This window comes from Chlorocebus sabaeus, chromosome 2 (genome assembly GCF_047675955.1).
Source record: "Chlorocebus sabaeus isolate Y175 chromosome 2, mChlSab1.0.hap1, whole genome shotgun sequence".
NCBI classification, from domain to species: Eukaryota; Metazoa; Chordata; class Mammalia; order Primates; family Cercopithecidae; genus Chlorocebus; species Chlorocebus sabaeus.
The window spans coordinates 70,167,933-70,191,663 of NC_132905.1; the positions used below are offsets into that span (position 1 = coordinate 70,167,933).

Sequence of the window (23,731 nt, forward strand, 5' to 3'; positions counted from 1 at the left end):
ACTGGAAAATGTTAAAGGCTTTTTTTTTTTTAGACGGAGTCTCGCTCTGTCACCCAGGCTGGAGTGCAGTGGTGTGATCCTGGCTCACTGCAACCTCCGCCTCCTGGGTGCAAGCGATTCTCCTGCCTCAGCCTCCTGAGTAGCTTGGACTACAGGCGCCCGCCACCAGGCCCGGCTAATTTTTTTGTATTTTTAGTAGAGACGGGGTTTCACCGTGTTAGCCAGGATGGTCTCGATCTTCTGACCTCGTGATCCACCCGCCTCAGCCTCCCAAATGCTGGTATTACAGGCGTGAGCCACCATGCCCGGCCAAGCCTTTTTAAAAAGAAACTGGCTGTGTTTGCTTCTCAGCCTTGACAATTCTTTGGGCTCAATGCTTACTTCCTGTCACACAGCGTTTTGTTTTTTTCTTTTTTAATTAATTTATATTTTTATTTCAATAGTTTTTGGGGTACAGGTGGCTTTTGGTTACATGGATAAGTTCTTTAGTGGTAATTTCTTAGATTTTGGTGCACCCGTCACCCAAGCAGTGTACGCTATATCAAATGAGTAGTCTTTGATCCCTCACCTGAGAGAGAAGGTTGGGAAGGGGGAATGAGGGATAAATCAGACCATTATATAATTCTTATGTCTTTGCCTCCTCATAGCTTAGCCCCCACTTATAACCGAGAAGATACAATATTTGGTTTTTCATTCCTAAGTTACTTCACTTAGTTAGAATAATGGCCTCCAGCTCCATCCAAGTTGCTGCAGAAGATATCATTTCATTCTTTTTTATGGCTGAGTAGTATTCCAGGGTGTACATACACCACATTTTCCTTATCCACTCATTTGTTGATGGGCACTCAGATTGGTTCCATATCTCTGCAATTGTGAACTGTGCTGCTATAAATATGTGTATGTATGCCATCACACAGTTTTTGATGAAAGATGTTATTTAATGCTCTTGATTACCAATCTATTTCACCAGATACGACTACAATTCACTTTGAGTTGTTAATTCCACCCACAAAGAAATTGAATTTGCCACTATTGGTAACATTCAAAAGAATGTAATGAACGAAGGCTCCTTTGAGAAATGGCTGATTCTAGGGCTGGAGCAAGGGAAATACGACATGAGCTTGGAGCATCTTGTAGTGCCAGGAGGTGAGGAAGTGCCCACAAATCAAAGGGAAGGAAGCATGTCAAAGAGAAACAGGAACCAGCCTGAAAGAGCTCCCAATGGCCAAAGCTGCAACAATTTGAGCAACACAATAAATAATGCTGTATTGGATTATAACCCAAATTATAAAAGAAATATCCATAAGTCCATACTGATACCAATAAATGATCAAGTAAATAAAATAATAGGGGAAAAGAGATACATCTTCCTTAAAGAAGAATTTGAAATAATACATGTTAAATCTTCCCCCCTGTAGCGGGTGGCACTCAATCCCTCCCACACCTTAAGGGTAGGCTAGACTTAGTGACTTACTTCCAAAGACTAGAGAAAGGGAGAAACAGAAGCATCGCAATAGAGAAACCTGGGAAACTCTACCTTAACCAAGGTCAATACCATGAGTAATACCATGTGGCTATCATATACTCCCTGATATGACGTGATGAAAAGCACACTTCACCTCTATGGCATCCTTAACAAAAATCGATAACCCCAGTTTATTCATGATGAAAGCAACAGGCAAACCCAGACTGGGGAACCTTCAATAGGATACTGGGCCAGTTCTCCTCAAGACTCTCAAGGTCATGAAGAACAAGAAAAGACTGACCAATTGCTTCAAACCACAGGAGACTGTAAAGACAAAACAACTAAATGCAATTAAGAACCCTGAGTTGGATCCTGGAACAGAAAGAGGACATTAAGGAAAAAAACTAGTGACACCCAAGTAAAGTCTGGAGTTTAGTTAATAGTAATAACCCAATGCCACTTTCTTCATTTTGACAAATGTAATGGATTATATAAGATGCTAACAATGGGGAAAACTGGATGAGGGGTATTTAGGGACTCTCTATACTATCTTTGTAACTTTTCTGTGACTCTTCAATTATTGCAAAATAGAAAGTTGATTTTTGTTAAGAAAAAAAACAAAATTGCCATGAATTCCATGGGCAAAATAGAATTCCACAAAAGCATTTTGAAAAATGGTAGTGACACTAGAACATGTGTTCAGTCTCTCAAGGGGCTGAAATCAATTCTGATTTTGTTTTGTTTCATTTTTGTTTTTATTTTCAGTGAGGAATCTGTCCCTTGAGATGGGGGCAACTTGTCTGTAGCTGCTTAATACAGATCAAGGTTGAGAACCAGACCCCTTGACTCTATCCAGTAGCACAACAGTACAGCCAACATGCAATCGCTAATGCTTCTGTAGCACCACTTCCTACAGCCTGTCCTAAGTGTCTTGCATATATTGACTCTTTAATCATAACATTGATCCTATGTCTTAGTCCATTTTCTATTGCTGTAACTGGATACCTGAGACTGGGCAATTTATAAAAAATTTTATTTCTTACAGTTCTGGAGGCTGGGAAGTCCAAGGTCAAAGGGCTGCAACTAGTGAGGGTCTTCTGCTGGTGGGGACTTTCTGTAAAGTCCTGAGGTAGCACAGGGCATCACATGGCAAGGGGCTCACGAGAGACAGCCAACCTGCTTTTCTACAACTAACCCATTCCAGTGATAAATCACTAATCCATTAACCCATTAACTGGGAAATAGATTAATTCATTCACAAGGGCAAAGCCCTCATGATCCAATCACCTCTTAAAGGACCCCCCACCCCAACACTGTCACATTGGAGATTAAGTTTCACTATGAGTTTCAGAAGGGACGAACATTCAAGCAATACCACTTTATTACCTCAAATCCCTGTTTTGCGGATGGTTCCTGATTTGATGTGTATTTCACTGCACCATGCTAAACATCAAGTGTAGAAAGAGAGTGGGCTTCATCCTCCCCTCTGGAGTTGGTCCTGGTGGCCCTTGATAGCCCTTCATCTTTGAGGCAGTTGACTAAGCAAGAAGCAAACAAGAGGTAGAAGTGGTAAGATTTGTAAATGGACTAGATGCAGGAGATGAGGGGATAGTGTGGTTCAGGATGATGCTCAGGTTGGGGCTTGGGCAAAGTGAAGTCTGTGATGCCCTTCATCATACAAGAGGGAGCACAGGAAGACCTGGTCTTAGGGAACGAGCTCATTGGCTCTGCACATACTGAATTGAATGTGGATCTTCTCTGGGGTTTGATAAACCTGCTTAATGCTCCAGAGAATATTCTGGTCTAGAGATACAGTTTTGGGGTCAACATGTTGACAATCTATGTGCTTTTTGAGGAATACTAGGTTATGTCAAGACTCCAGAAACCCTTGGCACAGCATTCCCACAATCAAGAGCCCCCACCCCGGCCCCCAAGTCATCCTAGTTGTCTCTCTGATTTCTTTGTGAAAGTCTATGTCAGGAGGTCACCAGATCATCAACTTGGCCCCAGGATCTGTGTTCCTTGGAGTGGGACTGTCAATCACTCCACATGATTACATATGGATTCCTTTCCTGCCTTTTGTAAGGGTCCTAAAGTTTCCACCCAAAAGGTCACGTTCTAACATCTTCTACTCTGGATGTCCCAAGACATCACAGAGTTGAATCTCCCATTGTGGCCCCATGTCAGGTCCTGATTCACGAGGCTTTCAGCCCCAGTGACAGCAGAAGAGGGCCCTTAACTAGTCTACTGGGTTGAACAGTGTCTCTTCCAAAATTCATGTCTGCTGGGCCCTCAGAAGGTAAACTTATTTGAAAATAGGGTTATTGCAAGTGTAATTAGTTAACGTGAGGTCATACTGGATTGGGGTGGATCCCTAACTAGATCCAGTGACTTGTGTCCTTAAAAGGAGGACACGTGAAGACACACACAGGAAATAACACCATGTAAAGATGGTGGCAGAGAATGGAGGAATGCTCCTATGGCCAAAGAACGTCAAGGATTACTGGGAGCCACCAGAAACAGGAAGTTGCAAGGAAGGATCCTCCCCTACAGCCTTCAGAGAGAGAGAGTGGCCCTGCTAACACCTTGATTTCAGACTTCTTGTCTCTAGAATTGTGGGAGAATACATTTCTGTTGTAAGACACCATGTTTGTGATAATTTGTTATAACATCCCTAGGAAACTAATGTAGCCAGGCAGACATGAGTGAGAAGACATCCCACCACTCTGTAACATACTGAATGCACAAACAGACGATGGCCAGATCACATACGACAATAGAACTCAGGCCCTCAGCTCTGCAGTGAACCAACCCACCAAGCCAAATCTCTGCAGCTATGGGCCCAGAGTGGTCAGGACTTGGTCAGTGACTGCCAGCTTTCCTCCTTTTGCCCTCACTTCCATGTCAGAAAAAAAGTCAAATATTCTCCCAAAACCAAAATCACATAAGACGTCTGATACGGTTTTGGTTTGTGTCCTAGCCTAAATCTCATGTCAAATTATAAGCTCCAGCGTTAGAAGTAGGGCCCAGTGGGAGGTGACTGGATCGTGGGGGCGGGTTTCCCCTGTGCTGCTGTTCTCATGATAGTGAGTGAATTATCACTAGATCTGGCTGTTTAAAAGTGTGTAGCACCTCCCCCAATTACTCTATTCCTCCTACTCCAGTCGTGAAAGACATGCCTGCTTCTTCTTCACCTTCTGCCATGATTGTCAGTTTCCTGAGGCCTCCCCGGAAGCTGAGCAGATGCCAGAATCATGCTTCCTGGACAGCCTGTGGAACCATAAGCCACCTAAACCTCTTTTCTTTATAAATTACCAAGTCTCAGGTAGTTCTTTATAGCAGTGTGAATATGAACTAATACAATGTCCTACTTCTAGTTAGGCCACCTCCAGTTTCCCTGTGCCAACAACCTCTGGTCAGAGCCTAGCTGAAGCCTTCCCTTTTCCCCCAGTGACACTTTTCCACTCCTCTGCCTGCCTTTGAGTCTTTGCCCAATGCAAGTGATGGTGGCCAACTCCCTTGCTACAGCAAGCTCTGAATAAACAGCCCATTTGTTCTCCGCGAAGGGACTTCATTATTTCCACACCTGGGCTCGTGGGTGTATCAGTTTACCAGGGTTGCCATAACAAAACACCACAGACTGAGTGGCTTAACAACAGAAATTTATTTTCTCACAGTTCTGGGGACTAGCAGTCCAAGATTAAGGTGTTGGGCAGCAGGTTCAGTTTCTCCAGAGGCCTCTCTCTTTGGCTGAGAGAAGGCTGCCTTCTCACAGTGTCCTCACATAGTCTTTCCTCTGTGTGCCTGAATCCCTGTGTCTTTTTGTGTGTCCCAATTTCCCCTTCTTATAAGGACACCTGTCATACTGGAGTAGGGCCCACCTTAATCACTCAATCACCCCTTTAAAGGCCCTAGCTCCAAATGCAGACACATTATGAAGTACTGGGGGTCAGGCTTCCACGTGAATTTGGGGGGCATAATTCAGCCCACAGCAGTGGGAAAGTGAGCAGGTTAGCTGGGGTAAGACGTAGCTGTGTGAACGTCATCTTGATTAGCTACCCATCTCCTGTGAAAATGCCTAATTAACCAACTATGGCTTTGAGATGTTTTTGCACAACACAGCTGGAAGCTTGGGGCTGACGAGGCATGAAAATGAGGCTAACACAGTACTTCAGTCAGGATTTACTTTGACTTGACAGAGCAGTTTGGGCCTTAGTACACTGGCCTCATAAACAGCTGTATGGGTGGACAGAGTGGCAGGGTACCTGTTCCGGCTTATTTGATAGTCACCTTATCTCCTTGCCAAATTCCTATAAGGTCACCAAAAGAAAGCAATCAAATAGACACACATACGTTTGATGACAGGGACAGTGGCTTCACCGTACAACCGGGGTTTGTGATTCCTTGCTTTCAGGGTGGTGAGTAGATCCGTGGTAGGAGGAGGCAATGCTGTAAAGCCTGTTTGTACCCAAAGTTAGAGCTCTATTTGTTTTCCACGCCCTCTATTTTTTTGTTTATTGTGTATTTGAGAGTTTATACCGTGGATTAAGGAAGTATTTTCCTTTCCTTGAACTGCCGTCCCAGAAATCCACTAATCTAATTCATCTAACTCCCTTTAACATTTATTATCAACTGAATTCATCCATCCATCCATCCATCCATCCATCCATCCATCCATCCATTCATTCGCCCACCCATCCATCCATTTACCTACCCATTCATCCCACCAACCATCTATCATCTACTCATCTATCCTTCCATCCATCCATCTAACCATCTATCCATTCACCTCCCCATCCATCCATTCATCATCTATCCATTCCACCATTCATCTATTCACCATCTACCCATCCATCTATACATGTATCTTTCCATTCACCATCCATCCATCCATCCATCCATCATCTACCCATCTATTCCACCAAAAATCCATCCATCGTCTACTCATTCATCCATGTGGTTGGATCACTGGGTGTAGTTAAAAAGATGAGTAAGACAGTGTCCCAGAGCCCTGGGAGAAATAGTAATGTAACAATTATTACAGGTAATCATTGCTGCTAGGAGTACTCAGAGGAGGGCAAGACAAACCAAGCTTAGGAAGGTGAAAAGAGCACTCACATACACCCTCTTCATTCAAACACTCCTCACAAATCAATTTCCTTCTTCCTACTATGGCCATCATCATGTCCTCCCTTTCTGTTGTGCAACATTTTGCAAAAGGGACTGAGTAGACCCCAGACATCACGACACCCCAAAGCACCCCCAGATCCTCTTTTAATTCTGGGTTCTTTGTCCAGGTTTCTGGGAGGAGAACTGAGCTTAAAGGCAGAGGTTGCGACTGAGAAGTTGTGAGTTCTTCAATACATCATTTCTCCATTCTGGTCTCAACTGCATCATCTGCTTATTAAAATGATTCCCTGAATGTCCCAAAGTATAGAGGACAATAAGGATTGTACTCACAAAATTCAACTGATTTTGCATCTGGGATACATGACACGTTAGTTATAGGTAAAAATGTTTTGTTTTGTTTTGTAAAAGTAGCAGTGAGACTTGGTGGGTTGGCTCACACCTGTAATCCCAACACTTTGGGAGGTTGAGGTGGGCAGATCATCTGAGGTCAGGAGTTCGAGACCAGCCTGGCCAGCATGGTGAAACCCTATCTCTACTAAAAATATAAAAATTAGCCGGGCATGGTAGTGCACACCTGTGGTCCCAGCTACTTGAGAGGCTGAGGCACAAGAATCGCTTGAACCTGGGAGGTGGAGGTTGCAGTGAGCCAAGATCGTGCGACTGCAACTCCAGCCTGGGTGACAGAGGGAGACTCTGTCTAAAAAAAAAAAAAAAAGTAGCAGTGAGTTATAACAAGGATGCTCCAACAAGCTGCATTGTGCTTAGACTGAGAATCTGAAAATCCAAAATTTCTTGGTTCAAACTTCAGGAGATCTAAGCCCAGGGCTGGGTGACCACCACTGTCCTATGATTCAGACCATTGGCCTAATGGTCTGAACGTGAGAGTGGCTGAAATAATTCAAGGGGCTGTGGGTGGTAAGGATTCTGAATGGCTCTTTGAAATTCTCTGACTCAGATGACATGATTCATCTTTCACTGGCGGGGACACCTGTCCATCCCATGGCCCGCACGTCATCCAGTTGTGAGTAATGGTAACGATCTGTCTACAAGCATCATCCAGCTTCACATCTGCTCCAGATTTAGACTTGTTTCCTGAGACTTTGAGTAAGCTCTGTCTTTTTATAAGCAATTAAGAGCCCATTTTTGAGAGGTTATTCACAAAAGAGAAAAGGGAAACAGCTTGAATGGAAAACAGCTTGGGGACTAGGGCCATGTTCCATTCTGCACAGATGAAGGCAGGATTGAATGTAAAGGTGGGGACCAAATGTCAGTGACAGACTCGAGACCAGGATGGCTCTCCTGAAGCACTGCCATTCTTGTGGCTGGCAACCAACCCTGGAAATCTACCAAAAGCAATGCAGGAAGGAGTGGCAAAGAAAAGAGCCAGGGTCTCTGCCCACCTCCAAGTTCCCTTAGATTCAATCATTTTGCCAAACTCCTAACAAGTTTGTTACCATTAGCCACAGGCCCTTCTGAGAGTCCACAGGCTCAGATGTCACAAAAGGAGCCCTCTCTGTCTTTCAAGTGGTGAGTCCCTAACATGAACGTTTGTGGTGTGTGATTGCAGAAGTCCTGATTGTGTCAACTGGGTGTGGCGGCTCACGCCTGTATTCCTAGCAATTTGAGAGGCTGAGGCAGGAGGATTGCTTGAGCCCAGGAGTTTGAAACCAACCTGGGCAATATAGTGAGACCCTATCTCTACAAAAAAAAACTTTAAAAATTACCCGAGCATGGTGGCATGTGCCTGTAGTCCCAACTACTTGGTAGGCTGAGGTGAGAGGATCACTTGAGCCCAGGAGGTCGAGGCTACAGTGAGCCATGATTGCACCACTGTACTCCAGCATAAGTAACAGAGTGAGACTGTGTCTTAAAAAACAAACAAAAACTAAAAACAAAAACAACCCACAAAACGATTCTATAAAATAGAGAAAATATGACACTTCACGGAGTTTTTGTGAAGATTAAATCAGGGGTTAGCAAAATAACTACCCGAGGGCCAAAATCTGCTATGGTCTGTTTTTGTAGGTCCACCAGATAAGAATGGTTTTCATATTTTCAAAGGGTTGTAACAAAAACAAAAACTAAATTAAACTTAAAAACAACGCAAAGAGTAATATGCAACAGACTAATATGCAACAGTCATCTGCTAAGCCTAAAATATTTATTATCTGGTTCTTAACAGAAGAAGTTTGCAGACCTCTGGATTAAAGGAAGAAAGAAACTTGAAAATAATTGGCACACTGAGCTTAACACACAGGAAACACTTAGAAAAGGTGGAATTTCAGGCCGGGCGCAGTGGTTCATGCCTGTAATCCTAGCACTTCAGGAGGCCGAGGCAGGCGGATTGCCTGAGTTCAGGAGTTCAAGACCAGCCTAGGCAACACAGTGAAACCCCATCTCTACTAATATACAATAAATTAGCTGGGCGTGGCAGCAGGTGCCTGTAGTTCCAGCTACTCGGGAGACTGAAGCAGGAGAATTGCTTGAACCTGGGAGGCAGAGGTTGCAGTGAGCCGAGATCACGCCACTGCACTCCAGCCTGGGTGACAGAGCGAGACTCTGTCTCAAAAAAGAAAGAAAAGAAGGGGAGGGGAGGGGAGCGGAGGGGAGGGGAAAGGAGAGGAGAGGAAGAGGAGAGGAAGAGAGGAAGAGGAGAGGAAGAGGAGAGGAGAGGGTGGAATTTCACTCCAAAAAAGAGAAATTTTCTGGGAGTGATTTAGTCAGAAAAGGATAAATGGAAATTTGGCACATGGGGCAAAACATATGGGATTCCTAGAAGATGTACATTTTACTATCTGATCTTTTCCCTGTGTTAGTTGGCTTAGGCTGCTGTAATGAAATACCTGACTGGGATCTAAGCAACAGACATTTGTTTCCTCCCAGTTCTGGAGGATGGAAGTCTGAGATCGAGGTGTTGGCAGGGCTGGTTTGTCTTGAGGCTTCACGCCTGAGGCTGCCTCCTCTCTGTGTCCTTACCTGGTCTTTCCTCCGTCTGGTGTCCCATCGTGCTTCCATATCTCACAATTTCATTTTGTTTGTTTGATTTTTTTTAAAATTTTTATTATTTTTTTTTTGAGATGGAGTCTCGCACTGTCGCCCAGGCTGGAGTGCAGTGGCGCAATCTAGGCTCACTTCAACCTCCGCCTCCCTGCTTCAAGAAATTCTCCTTCCTCAGACTCTCAAGTAGCTGGGATTACAGGCGCCTGCCACCACGCCCAGCTAATTTTTTGTATTTTGGTAGAGATGGGGTTCCACTATGTTGGCCAGGCTGGTCTCAAACTCCTGACTTCGTGATCCGCCCACCTTGGCCTCTCAAAGTGCTGGGATTACAGGTGTGAGCCACCGCGCCCGGCCTGGGTCTCACATTTTTATAAGGGCACTTGTCAGATTGGATTAGGTTCCTCCCTAAAGGCCTCATTTTAACTTACCTCTTTAAATGCCCTGTCTCCAAGTAGTCACATTCTAAGGTACTGGGGTTGAGGGTTTCAACATATTAATTTGTGGAGGAAAGAAGTCAGCCCAAAACACTCTCCGTAAACATTAATATTTACCAATGCTAATTCTTTTATTTTAAAAAAGTAACTTTTTACTAAGAGGTGCTATAATTGTGTGACAATGGGAAAAGGCTAGTCTGGTTTTAGGGTATCTTTAAATGGCGGGCATCTCGGCCGGGCGCGGTGGCTCACGCCTGTAATCCTGGAATTTTGGGAGGCCAAGGCGGGCGTATCACTTGAGGTCAGGAGTTCGAGACCAGCCTGGCCAACATGGTGAACCCCCCGTCTCTACTAAAAATACAAACATTAGCTGGGCGTGGTGGCGTGTGCCTGTAGTCTCAGCTACTTAGGAGGCTGAGGCAGGAGAATCGTTTGAACCCAGGTTTTAGGTTGCAGTGAACTGAGATTGTGCCACTACATTCCAGCCTGGGTGACAGAGGGAGACCCCATCTCAAAACAAAAACAAAAACAAAGAACAAATAAATGGCAGGTAGCTGTACCTTCCCTAAGGTGGGAGAAACATTAGCTGCACCCCAAGTAGCCCTGTGCTCCCATATTTCCCAGCCTCTTGCTCACAGACAAGGCAGTATGACCAGTTCCAGCCAACGGGCTGTGGGAGAAGTGATGAGCCCCCTCACAGAGCGTTTAAGGGACAGTGGAAATCTCTAGAGCTGTGCCTTCCTGTGCCGGAGCAGACAAAGATGTTTCATTTTGAGTGGACAGAGCCACAAGCTGGATGTAGTCTGGATCCCTGAGTCACCATATGGAAGACAGCCATTTTGAACTCCGCCCAGCCTCATAAAAATATTGTAAGAAATAAACCTTTATTGGGCAAGTCATAGAGATTTGGAATTTAATTTGTGATCATAGCAAAGCCTAATCTGTCTAGCACACTGGTTGCCAGAGGAGGTGAGCACTGAACACTGATGAAGGAGTCAGGGGAAGGCATTCTCATCTCAGATCTGCCAAGAACTTCACTGCCCTACTTTCGGCAAGAAGACTTGGTCCCAATATAGGCTTGCAATTTGCCCTTTCCAGCTGGCTATGGTAACAAGACTAGAAAGAACACATTTAAAAAAAATTATAGAGTTTAAATGTAAACCAAAGCCTTTGCTTTCAAAATAGCTAATGGCCCATCTTCCAAGTAGGAAATACAAAGAGTTGAGGCCCTGAAGTGAGACCCGTTTATTTTTTTCACCTGTAAATGATACAGCTTCCTGGCATTCTCCTCTCTTCAATGTGCCATCTTTACGTTTTAAACCACTCAACTCCAACTGATCCTCGAGTTTGCTCCACATAAAGCTATTCTATCCTTCCAGAATTGGTTGCCCCAAATGCCTCATTATTGGAACACCACCAGCTCAGATGTGGATACCTGTGGAGGGGACTGCAAATTCTGAAATGTTCCTCACCTTCTCTTCCAATGCCTCCTCAGCTTTCTCCCCTGACCCCAGTCCCTTAGTGACCACAGACATCAACTCCTAGAGATAACTGTGTGTCACAAAATCATGTCTGGAGAGAAGAAGTACAAACATATACCCCATTTGTCTTTGCAGCCAGATGTCTGGAAAGCTCCCTTGACAGAAAAGCTGCCACAAATAATATACTCATTTACTACTCAGGAAATACACTCCCTTCATTGAAAAGTGATGACATGAAATTGAACCAACTCCCAGTACCGCTCTGAATTATTCTTACTGTGCCTGTAGCACACAGAAAACCCTACAAAGAAAATAAATACAATAACCATCAGGCTTCCAGACTCCCCCTAAAAGACAGCAGTTTTGCATTCTTTCTGAATTTGCTTCAGTGTATGCTACGTCTCTATAGGAAATGTTTTATTGATTTAATCTAGTAAAACCCAACAGTCTCTTAATAGCTAAAGTAGATAACAAGGCTATCCAGGGGTTTGCTGCTTACTCGGGAAGTCAACTGAGAAAGACAGAGGTCCCAAAGAAAGCTGTCTTTCTCCAGCTTCAAGAGTGGGCGGGACAAACAGCATAAGGCTCAGGAAGCTGCACCGCTTTGAAGAGGACTTAAAAATGCAAGACCTGGTCCCTGCAGGAACTTCAAAAATGCCTGTTGCAACAACAGCTTGATCTGTTGTTGACATCCCCCTCTGACCATGGCAGCCACTCTCTGATTTCTGTGTTCTTTGAGGGAGAAACTCTGCTCCAGACCAGCTCTAACGCCAGCTCATTTGGGGACTCTGGGGTGTCCTTAAACCATCTGGGGCCCTAGTTTTCCCTTCTTCAGAAAGGCTGGGGCTGAGCCAGAGAATCTCAGGTCCTTTTCCATTCTAAAGTGTTGTGATTCTTACAAGAAAACACTGTCATCAAAACCAGATACTTGTTATTTTCCCCCAGAATCCAATTACTGAGGGCTTCCTGTAGTGAACAGTGAGCTGCTCCACTTTCTAGCTATGTGACCCTCGAAGGCTTCGTCCCCTCACTGTCCAGGGGGAAACAAGGGTTAAAGCAAGGTGGTATATAAGAAAAACGTCTTGTGAACAGTTACGAAGGAAGCAGTAACTGGGAAAATTTCAAGAGGTCATCTAGATCCCACCCTCCCATTCCATCCCATCATCCCTCTTCCCCTATCCATGACCAAGGCCTCCTACAAGGGCAAAATCTAGAAGTCATGTTCAGAACTGTCATTCTTTGTGTGCCATTTTCAGAGTCTCCAAGGAAGATCCTAATCTCCCCAAATGAAAAAGGTTGATTCTTCTTGAACCGCCACCTGCAGTATGCATGTCAGAAAGACTTTTGTAGGCACACCTGTTGCAGGTAAAATAAGGCAGGGATACTGGCCCAGAAAATGCCCCCAATGCAATTCCCGCTTGTTTCCAGTCAGATGCTAGGTCAAGAGCTTTACATAAGGCTGGGTGCAGTGGCTCACACCTGTAATCTCAGCACTTTGGGAGGCCAAGGTGGGCAGATCGCTGGAGCCCAGGAGTTTGAAATCAGCCTGAGCAACACGGCAAAACCCCATTTCTACAAAATACAAAAAAAAAATTAGCTAGGCACTGTGGTGCACAACTGTAGTCCCAGCTACTTGGGAGGCTGAGATGGGAGGAGAGCTTGAATCTGGAGAGGTTGAGGCTGCAGTGAACTGTGATTGTGCCACTGCACTCCAGCCTGGGTGACAGAGCAAGACCCCGTCTCAAAAAAAAAAAAAAAAAAAAGAACTTCACAGAAAAGATGGTACCTGTACTATTATTTGCAATGTACTTAGATGTTTTAAGATTTATCAGCAAATAAAGAAGCAGTCATAGTGAGGGAAAAGTGTATTTCACAGTCATTACAAAAGTACATATATCTAATAATGGTGACATAAATATAGTCTTTACTTACGACCAAATCGTACAATTAAAATGGACTTTTCCTCCTGGACTTCACACAATGACAGTCCAGTCAATTTCTGTCAGTAACTACAGGGTGACTGGAATCACAGGCACAGACTGAGGAAGACAGTCACAGTCAAACAGACAACACGTTTTGGACTTAACCAAAGGGAGAGTCAAGCTTTCCATATAAATATAATAAAATAATAAAGACTCTAACATTTCTCCTTTCACTCGGTTTCATAGATTTGTCAGGTGCCCATACACGCACAAAAATACAGTTGATCCCCTTTCCTCACTCCCCCTCACCTCTCACTGGGTTTAGAATAAACCTGAGTTCAGAGTCCAGGTCACCAACGGCAATGCGGTCAGTTAGCGGCACATCTGCAGCTGTTCTTGAAGCATGCCAGGAATGAGAAGCACGTTCTCCACGAGCTAATGGCAAGGCGGAAGCGCTCCTGTTCTCAAGGAAAAGGCACCGGGGCTCCAGAAAGTTCCCAATGCACAGGTGTACACCCTGTGAGCCTGCAAAGTGGAGCCGTGGCAGCTGGAAACCATCTTTAGAAAAGGTACACTTCATGTCAAAAGGAGAGATGGTCTTAGATGGTTCTTTTCTTCTGTCTGCTTATAAAACTCTATTTTCTTTTTTTCTAGAGACAGGGTCTCACTTTGCCACCCAGGCTGGAGTGCAGTAGCATGATCTTGGCTCACTGCAGCCTCGATCTCCTAGGTTCAAGTGATCCTCCCACCTCAGCCCCGCAAGTAGCTGCCACCACACCCAGCTATTTGTTTGTATTTTTTGGTAGAGAAGGGCTTTCACCATGTTGCCCAGGCTGCTCTCAAACTCCTGGGCTCAAGCGATCTACCCGTCTCGGCCTCCCAAAGTGCTGGGATTACAGGCATGAGCCACCATGCCTGGCCTAAAAGCTCTGTTTTCAATGGTAAGTTCTGGAACCCAGTCTGAAGCTATACAAAAAATACCACCAATCGCCAAGGGGTCTGACCTCATCCTAGAATGCCCTAGAGCTGGGGTGATCCCCTAGGGAGAAAGGAGGCAGCTCCAGGTCTCACCAAGGTCGGCCAAATATCCATTCTCTCCTGCTCTGTCAGAGACGTGAGGGACTAAGGGATGTCACCACTAGTGAATGAGAGTGTGATTCAGAACTACCTCTCTGCCCTCTGGCAAGGCTGCCTGCCAGGAAAATAAAGGCTGGCTTTGCAATTCTAGATTTGTGTTTTGGGATCCATGGACTGAGATGACTATCCGAGGTGGCCACAGAGGCGGTCTCTGGTCACACCTGCACTGGTCAAAATTTGAAGACTCCAGGCCATTCTGTAACCAGTCTCCTACACTAACCCCTATCCCACCTGTGCTGATGAGTCTTCTTTTTCTGATTCTTCTCACCAATGAGTGCACCCTGCCAAGTGCCAGCTGGATACAGTCAGACAACACGGGGGTCCATAAAACACACACACGGGGGGCACAGACACAATACTGGAGACGCATCTTTGGTTCGATCCTTGGAGAAAGGTGTGAAAACACAATGTGGACTGAACCCTGTTTGAGGAGCTCGGCTTTCCTCGAAGAAGAAACTGGTCCGTATCTGAACAGGTTCTCTGCCAGGCAAGCCCGCTCCCAGCTCCCAGCAAACTCGCTGAGCTCTGGGCCACACGAGTTCTGTGGGCCCCTTGAAATCCGCATCGCACAGAGGTAACGCTGCCTTCTCGCCATCCGAATTATGCTCTGAATTGTCACGATCATCGTTTCTCTCTTTCTACAGAACCAGCTGTGACCGTGTTCTACGCCTCCCAGAAGGATCAGGGCTATGCCTTGAACGACAGGATGAACACAGGACCACCGAGACGTGCCCTGCCTGTGGGCCATAGCACTCCGCCCATCACCACAGTCAGCTTTTTTGCTCTCCACACTGACCCCTCCCGTGAAAACATGAGTTTGGTGGAATTGCTTCTCATCTCTCCATCCAAGTTTTAAAAAAGTATGTTATTTCAATTTACCGACATCACATTTTTAAAAAAAAAAAGTCTCTTTGGAAAAGATAATTCAATCATTAGCACGTTTCAACAACAACAACAAAAATCTATCAAAATCTTGCTAGGGAAGTGAGTGTCTCCTTCAGTCTCTCTCTTCTGTCGCGTTCCCCACCGTTTGCTTTGATGTTGGTCCGAAGCTCCTCTCCGTCTTCCTCTGAGGATCCTGGGCCTGCCCCGGGCTCCCGCTGGCCTTCAGGGAATCCCTGCTATGAAAGGCAGGGCTGCTACACTCCGCAGAGGAAACGTGGCCAGGATGAATGACTGCGATGTTGTTCTCTCCCTGTGACTGTGGCCAACCGCTGTGAGAGGCACACATGTAGCACAGTGTGAAGAAAGATCTGGTAACAGTCCATAATCTGAGGGCCCCAGAAGGCTGATGCCTCGTTTTCCCTCCAAGCCTGGGGGAAGTGGGAACTGGAAGGGGTGGGTGAGTGGTTGAGAGGAAGGAAGATCTGAAAGATAGAAATTGGCTGCCCCTGGAGCCAACCCTCCTAGCAATTCCAGCATCTCTGGGGGTCCCTAAGTGAGGTTGGGTTGTGCAGGCTTTGGGTCTGTGGATTCAGCTACAGGTGGGATACTGCACGGCAGGAACCAATGGGGCCACTAAGGATGCTCCAAGCGAGGCCTTGGAATGTTCACACCCTGACAGATGTGTGGAGCTCTGTTTCGCTGCTATTTGCTAGAGATACCCCACATCCTGCTGGCTCAAGTTAGCACTGGGTCTTGACCCCATCGGCCATGTCAAAGGCAAGGTTCACGGGGGCTAGGGGCTGCAGCGGGGGCAGGCTGGCCTCCAGGGGCCTATCTGCAGATGGCTGCAGACTCTGATGGCGCTTCCTCAGCATCTGTCCGATGCCCATCATGGGGAACCGGCCTCGGCTTTTCACACAATTCGGGCTCCCCAGAGGCTGCATGGGGCCATTGCTGGGAACCGGAGGTGGGGAACACAGGCCCTCCTCTTTTGGGGGGCTGTTTTTATCTTCATGAGCAAAAGAGACCAGAGTTGGATGCAAAGGAGTATGGAGAGGCGACATGCTTCCAGACGGCAGCCCCGGGGACAGCGTCCTCTCGCTGGAATTTCTGCGAGCCAAGCTGACCGGGGAGTTCAGAATCCTGTAGTGATGAGAGGGAGACAGCACTTCTATGTGGTCGTCTCGGTCCACAGACTCGAAGGAACGCACCATGTCCAGCATCAGGGGGTCTTCCTTGTGGGGGATGCCGGTGCTTCCGGGCCCTGGTTGATGGGGCTCCGGTTTCTTCACAATCCTCGGGGTCCTGGGCGGTGGCACGGGGATGAACTCCATGGAAGAAGAAGCCACGCAATTGGAATCAGAGGTTTTGCGGAAAATATTGCGGCAGCCAAAGGAATCTGCACACCAAGAAAGGGTAAACAATCATGAGGATGCCTGGACAGTGTTCACAGCCCTTCTCCTGCCTGCTCTGACCTCCAGCTCGACTGAGACAGTTCCCCGCCAAGGTCAGAAGAAACCAGCCAGCAAACAGCCTTGGCTACTTTGCAAAAGTCACCAGCAGCGTGTCACTCTCCCCACAGATGCTGGGCAGTCTTTCTAGGACAGAGGGACAGAGGGCTGGTGACAGGAGGTCTCCTGGATTCCAATTTGCCTCATGGCCCCAGCCTAACATTGTGCCTGCTTTTGATTGCTTAAAATTCTGGACCCTAGGCAGCGGTGGCTCACGCCTGTAATCCCAGCACTTTGGGAGGCCAAGGTGGGAGGACTCCTTGAGCCCAGGAGTTCAAGACCAGCCTGGGCCATATGGCAAGACCCTGTCTCTAAACGTTTTTTTAAAAATTAGCTGGGTGTGGTGGCAGGCACCTGTGGTCTTGCAGGTGGTACTTGGGAGGCTGAGGTGGGAGGATCACCTGAACCTCGGAAGTGGAGGCTGCAGTGAGCCTTGATGGCACTACTGCACTGCAGGCTGGGTGACAGAGCGAGATTCTGTCTCACAAAAAAATGAAAAAAAAAAAATCTGGACCTTGCCAAAGGATCTTGGAGTTAAAAAAGGCACATGTACTCAAAAGCCTATCCATAAAACTCCCAGAAGCACACCAAGGTGCCCTGACTGAACTCCCGCCAATCTGGTCCTTGGACAGCCCACACTGGAAGGCGTGCTTCCCTCGTGACTTTTAAAGAATGTATTTACTGTGGTAAAAAACACGTAACAGAAATGTTATCATCTTAACCATTTTTAAGTGTACAGTTCAGCTGTAGTAAGTATATTCACACTGTTGTAGAATCAATCTCCAGAACTGTCTTCCTGTTGCAAATCTAACACCCCATATATACGCTCTGAAACCCCCGGCAACCACCATTTTACTGCCTGTCTCCATGAATCTAACCACTCTAGGGACCTCATATAAGTGGAATCACAGTATCCGCCTTTAGTGACTGGTGTGATTCACTTAGCATAATGCCCTCCAGGTTCATCTGTGTTGGAGCACGTGCCAGGATTTCCTTCCCTTTTAAGGCTCCCTCATGACTTTTGATCTGGATGGAGCCTCATCCAATTCTGAACGGGGGTAAAACATCATCCATCCATACAGTTAAGGCAACGTGCCAGATCCCCATGGTTTCTGTCTCTGGTTGGCACAGACTAGAATCCAGGTTTGCAAACTGGGCCAGAAAAGAAAGGGGAAACCCTCTACAGATTTGGAGATGAGGGAAATAAAGCCAAGTTCATGTGGAATAAGCTCTGTCTTAGCTTCTTTCTTCTCCCGTAACGTTCTATAGGCTCTGCGGAGGCCCAGCTGCAGGAGCAAGCTGCTGCCCACTGGGATCGATTCTGGGAGCAGCTGAGGGCATTGGGAAGCCTCCCTGCCTTGCAGAAATAAACACATAGGCGCTGAAATGAAACTGGCCGGCACAGGTGCCTGAGATGCATCAGCAGAAAGAAGTAAAACTTCATTAATGGCCAAGATCTCCAATGTTCCAGCTGCCACATGGACACTGCTGCCCCTCCCAGATCCACTGCATGCTCTGCCCCAGGGAAAGCAGGTTGCTTTGGGCAATGTGGGGACAGTGGCCTCTCTCTGGGAGCAGCATGGGAGGCAGAAGGACAGGAGACAGGTTCAAGTCCTGCTCAGGCACTAACTGCCCGCTACACCTGAGTGTATCTCAGACAGCCACGGCCCTCTCTGAACCTGGTTCTTCATATTTAAGGAGATTGAACTCCAAGAAGTGTCTCATCCCCCTCAGTAACAGGAACCTCTCTTCTACCTCACGGCTCTGCTTCAAGACGCCCTCGGCTCCTGTGTCCCCTCTTGGCGTTTCTACCATGTGTTAAGCCTGTGCCCAGTAAGGTCTGCTTTTTGCATCTTTTAGCACACGTCCCAGAGGAGGGAAATTCACGTTTGTCAGTTCTCTGTGATGGGCTGGATTCTGACTCAGGTGAGGAAGCCTATATATGCATCTCACCTCATCTGCCCAACAGCTCCGACAGGTGGGAGCCCTTAGAAAGCCAGTGAAGACCCTCAGCAGTAAAGGAACTTGCACCTCTGCAGGCAGCAGAGCTGGAATCTGAACTCAGGGAGATACCCGGTCTCCGCTCTGCAGGCCATCTCTACTCCCACAGTTCCTTACAGCCTCATCTCTGCCCCTACAGTACCCCACATGCTGACCTCTGCTCTGCAATACTGTGCCTCCCAAACTCTGTTCTGACAATATCATCCACCCCAATTTGTTTCCACAATACTTTGCACCCCATCTCTGTTTTCTCAAATCCTTCCTGCGCAAGTGGCTAATGCCACACAGCTTGGTCCTGGACTGTGCTCAGGCAACCTCGGGTCCATGAATCCTGCCTTTCTGTGGGCACAGGAATCATCTCTGCTCTAGGGCCCATTCGACCATCCGCTGTGAGGGCTACACAGTGGACACGCAGCCCAACACAAGTGGCCTGAGAGAGTCCCCACAGCTGACCCACCTTTGTCGGGGAAGCTGGACTTGGAGGCCTTCCGGTCCTTCAGGAGGGCTCTGGTGTTCTGAATCTGTGTCATGAGCGACGCTGAGGGCTGTTTGTGCGAGGGCAGGTTCTTGTCCAACTTCTTGGAGAATGGTCGATGAAGAAAATCCCCTCTTTTTTCTTGTTCTTTGGGCTTTTTATCCTGCAAATCAGAAGCAAACATATGCACTTAGACACACTCTAGAAGATACAATGGGATTCCTCTTTGAAAAGTCATTCAAACCGATGAGAGAAACTCCAGCTTTTCAATACTCTAGGCTCTCAACTGTGTGTTGAATGAGGGAGGAGCTGTGGCCCAGCCAAGGCTCCAGGAAGCCCATCTCCCTCTGCCTGGGCAGTGAGTGGCCTTCAGTGGACCCCAGCGCCCTTTCACTGTGCTCTTTCAAGGCCTTCCAGCAAGGGCAAGGCATTCCTAGGAGGTCACTTCTTCTGGAACAAGACCAACAAACTAAGGTGAAGCAGAGAAGGACTTCTGGAAACCTCCTGTCTGCATTTAAAGTGGAGCCCAAAGATTGTGTCCGCAGTAATGGCTTTGCAAAGGCAACTGGGAACATAACTGCTTCCACCTTCACATCAGGATCTATTTGGGGCAGTCAAGTCAAGGGGGTGCCAACACAACATATACAACAAATCCAGGGAGCCCTGAGTGGTCCTGATGGGCTTCCAGCCCTTTCTACCCTAATCATGCGAGAACTTACTTGCATACTTAGGACTCATGTGTATGAAGCATTTTTTTTTTTTTCTTGAGGCAAGATCTTGTGCTATCACCCAGGCTGGGGTGCAGTGGTGTCATCATATCTCACTGCAACCTCGAGCTCCTGGGCTCAAGTGATCCTCCCACCTCAGCCTCCTGAGTAGCTGGGACTACAGGTGTGCACCACCATGCCCAGCTATTTTAAAAAGAAAGATTTCTTGTAGAGATGGGGTCTCAGTATGCTGTCCAGGCTGGTTTCGAACTCCTGCCTCAAGCAACCCTCCTGTCTCAGCTTCCCAAAATGCTGGGATTACAGATGTGAGCCAAAACGCTTGGCAGTGGCCATTCTTTTGGTATACATCTTGCCTTTGTTGTACTAGATGATAATCCATCTGATGGGAATGAATTTGACTTTTATATTATCTTCAAGTCCACAGCCTCTGGCATAAAGCCAGATGCTTAGAAAGCTTAATAAACAGTTATTGAAATGTTTTTTAAAAAGGCTGGTAGAAACGGAACTGAATTAATTTTGATTCAGTTCAAGCTTCTGGGAAAGGTGATGTCACTAAGAAGCAGCAGCAGTTCTTTTTCCGCCCCTAAAGCCTGTGTTTGGTGTTTACTGTTAAAGCAACCCCACCTCTGACCTCACCGTGGGTGAGGAGGAAAAAAACGCTTTTCTTTTTCACATTTTTGCCCTCAATTTTAACCAGCATTTGCAAACCAAGAGAGCTCATCTAGTTTCCATTCACTTTGTTGAGAAGCTTCTCAGGGAAACGTCTCTTTGCACTTTTACAGCCCTTTCTAATAAGGATGTTCAAAGTCTCTGCAGATTAGAGTTCATGATGTCCAGTTTGTGAGTGGGAAAGAAGATGGGGGAGATGTGGGAAGTGGGGACGCTGAGCCTCGTGGCAAGTGCCACTGTGAGGGGCCACAGCTCCCTGGGAGCCTGGCCTGTAGCTGATGTGGCTGCTTCCCAACAAAGGGGTGATATGGGAAGCCAGGAGAGGCGAAGCTTCCTCAAACTCCCTCCTTAGCACCTTCACAGCTGCCACCAGCCTTTTTTGAGAACACGCGGGGTGCCAGACGCTGCACTGAGGACATGACCCAACAGTCTGCTACCTCCTTTACATGTGAAGAAACAGTCTGTAGTGCTTATGTAATCCACCGTGAGCCTGGTGGAAACGTGGATTTTCCCGGCCCTGAAGTCGATGTTGTCAACCCTTGACACCACACTCTCAGAACTTGGGGCAGGGTCAGGCGGTTCCAGGGATGGAAAGGTCCGGAGGCAGGAGTGTGCCACAGTCCTAGGCTCCTGCAGTGGGATCCGAATGTTCCAGAGAAGGTTATGTGCTCCAGGGCATTATCTGGGATGCCCCGAAGGGGAACTTTCATGGGGAACGTGTGCTCCAGGTCACCTTGGTTGAAGCCAGCAAAGGACAATCACCGCCTTCCACGGCTTTCCTCTCCCTTTGTGTCCGTGACACACCAACAGGCCACCTTCTCTAAGGCAAAGGAGAACAAGCTTTTGCACACACACTTACACACACAGAGACGCACACCCATCCAGCAGCAAACTCAATGTTACCGGCTTTCCTGAAAAATCTGGCAGAATCTCCTTCTAGTTGGTTCCCTTTCTCTACTTTTATGCAAAAGTTACCAGCTCTACCTGCTAACACCTTCTACCGGAAAAAGTAATCAAATGCGCCTTTGTCTCCATTTCCAAACAATATTTGGTAGAAAAGACAGCACTGCAGTTCCTTCTGTTTTCGGATTGCTTTTTAAATCGATCAGCAAACATTTTTTCAGGCTGCTCTGTGATCCACAGCCTTGAGAGCTGCCGGTGGCTGTCTAGGTTTCTTTTCATTCCTTTCTAACCCTCCTTGGGTTCTCAAAAACTTAACAATCAAGATGCAAAACGTCTGCGGACCAGTATCACCACCCAGACAGGGTCCAGAGGCACCTAGTGGTGTGTCATGCGTGGGAGTTTGCTGTGGAAAGAGACCAGGGTTGGCCTGTAAGACCACATTTCTCCTGTCGCTGACAAGAGGGCTATTTGGCAATGAGCAGAAAGCTGCTATGGGGCCAGAAAAGGGGAAAAATGCACCCCCGGACAGAAAATTCCAGGAAACCCTGCCAAGGCCACCCTTGTTCAACTTCATCCCAAGATCCTGCAGCCTGGTATGTCCTCCAAGAACCCCTAGAACGTGCTTCTCCAGCTGAAAAGAATCAGTGATTTCACAGCAACCGGTTTCTAAGGAGAAATCAAGAATTCACCCCGCCTGCTCCCTGTGGGGGACAAACCTCAGAGTCAGTCCACGCACACCGGTCAACAGCCTGGAGAAAGCATGTTTACTTACAACCAGCCAATCTCCCTGCCCTCCTAGCACATGTTACCAAATGCAACCAATCACCCAATCAGACTTTTTTATTTGCATGGCCTATTTTCTCCAAAAGAAATGTCTTAGGGAGCAGGATGCTAAATTGCCTTACATAACAGAAACAGATCTTCAGAGGGACTATCACATCCCCCTTCCACACGCAAGTTCCTCACACAGCAAAGCAGCTGCCTGCAGAGACTCCTGGCGTCCCTCCGATACGCTCCAGTACCCACGTGGACCCGAGGGTGGGTGATGGAATTCAAGCTCTCGGTTCGAAGCCCGCCCTCTTGCACCTTCAAGCACAGTTCCAAATCCCCCCAGGCAGATCAGAGAAAAGACCACATGAGGCCCCAGAGGCAAGCCACATACACTAAACAGCTTCTTGTTCTCTATCAACTATTTCCACCCACTGCAGATGATGGCATGGACATTTACAAAGAGGGACATTTTGAAAACACGGCCCCATGAACAATCATTTACCCAGGATCCTTCATGTTGTGTATTGTCCGGTGGAGGAGACAGAGATGCCTACAGGAGGGGGAAACCCATCCTCAGCCTCTGAAGTCTGAGCTCCAGAGAGCTGGTTCCCTTTGGAGTCTTCCCTGATGGCTGTGCAACTAGGGGTATGATGGCCACTGAAGAATGACCCCAGGCTTCTGTGTTCCAAAGACCCACACCGCGCCCTTCTTTCCTGGCGTGGCTGCCGCGGGTGCTGCACCTGAGAATCCCAGCCACGGTCACAGCTCGGCAGTCTGAAGTCTGGAGTCCATTCCTTGCTCTCTCCAGAATGTGTTGGGTGACCTTGAGCAATTCACTTCTCCTCGAGGGAGGTGTTATCCCACGTGTAACCAAAAGTGTGGTTCCTTCCCAGCTCTGGGAGGATAACAATGAACACACATCACACCTGCTTTATCACCTGAACAGCAAATGCATCTATTTAACAGGGATGGACGCCTGCTTTGCATCCTCAGCACCCCAGGCTGGAGGATGGATGGCTGCCTGGGAAATCTGCCTCTTTCCGCATGTGGCAGAGGAGCCATGGGAGCTGAGACGAGTTTTCTTTGAGTAACTCTTATCAAGTCCAGCTGGACGTGGGCTTTTCTGGAGCTTTCCTTCCCTCTGATGATTAGTAAGCCTCACCAGGCTGTTTGGTGTGTCAGAACCCAGTGCTGACCGCTACCCCTGGGATGGCCCGGG

The 23,731-nt window shown here is 47.2% G+C and overlaps 1 protein-coding gene across 1 annotated transcript in view; it reads right to left on the reverse strand.

Annotated features, from left to right (window-relative positions):
* Positions 1-13,360: 13,360 nt before the first annotated feature.
* HUNK (hormonally up-regulated Neu-associated kinase) overlaps positions 13,361-23,731 on the reverse strand; it is a 127,662-nt gene continuing 117,291 nt past the window's right edge. The window contains exons 10-11 of the mRNA XM_007965027.3: positions 19,424-19,604; positions 13,361-16,853 (exon numbers count right to left, since the gene is read on the reverse strand). Of these exons, the coding sequence (XP_007963218.1) occupies positions 16,195-16,853; positions 19,424-19,604 (840 nt within the window). The 3' untranslated portion in view covers positions 13,361-16,194. The remainder of the gene's footprint in view (positions 16,854-19,423; positions 19,605-23,731) is intronic.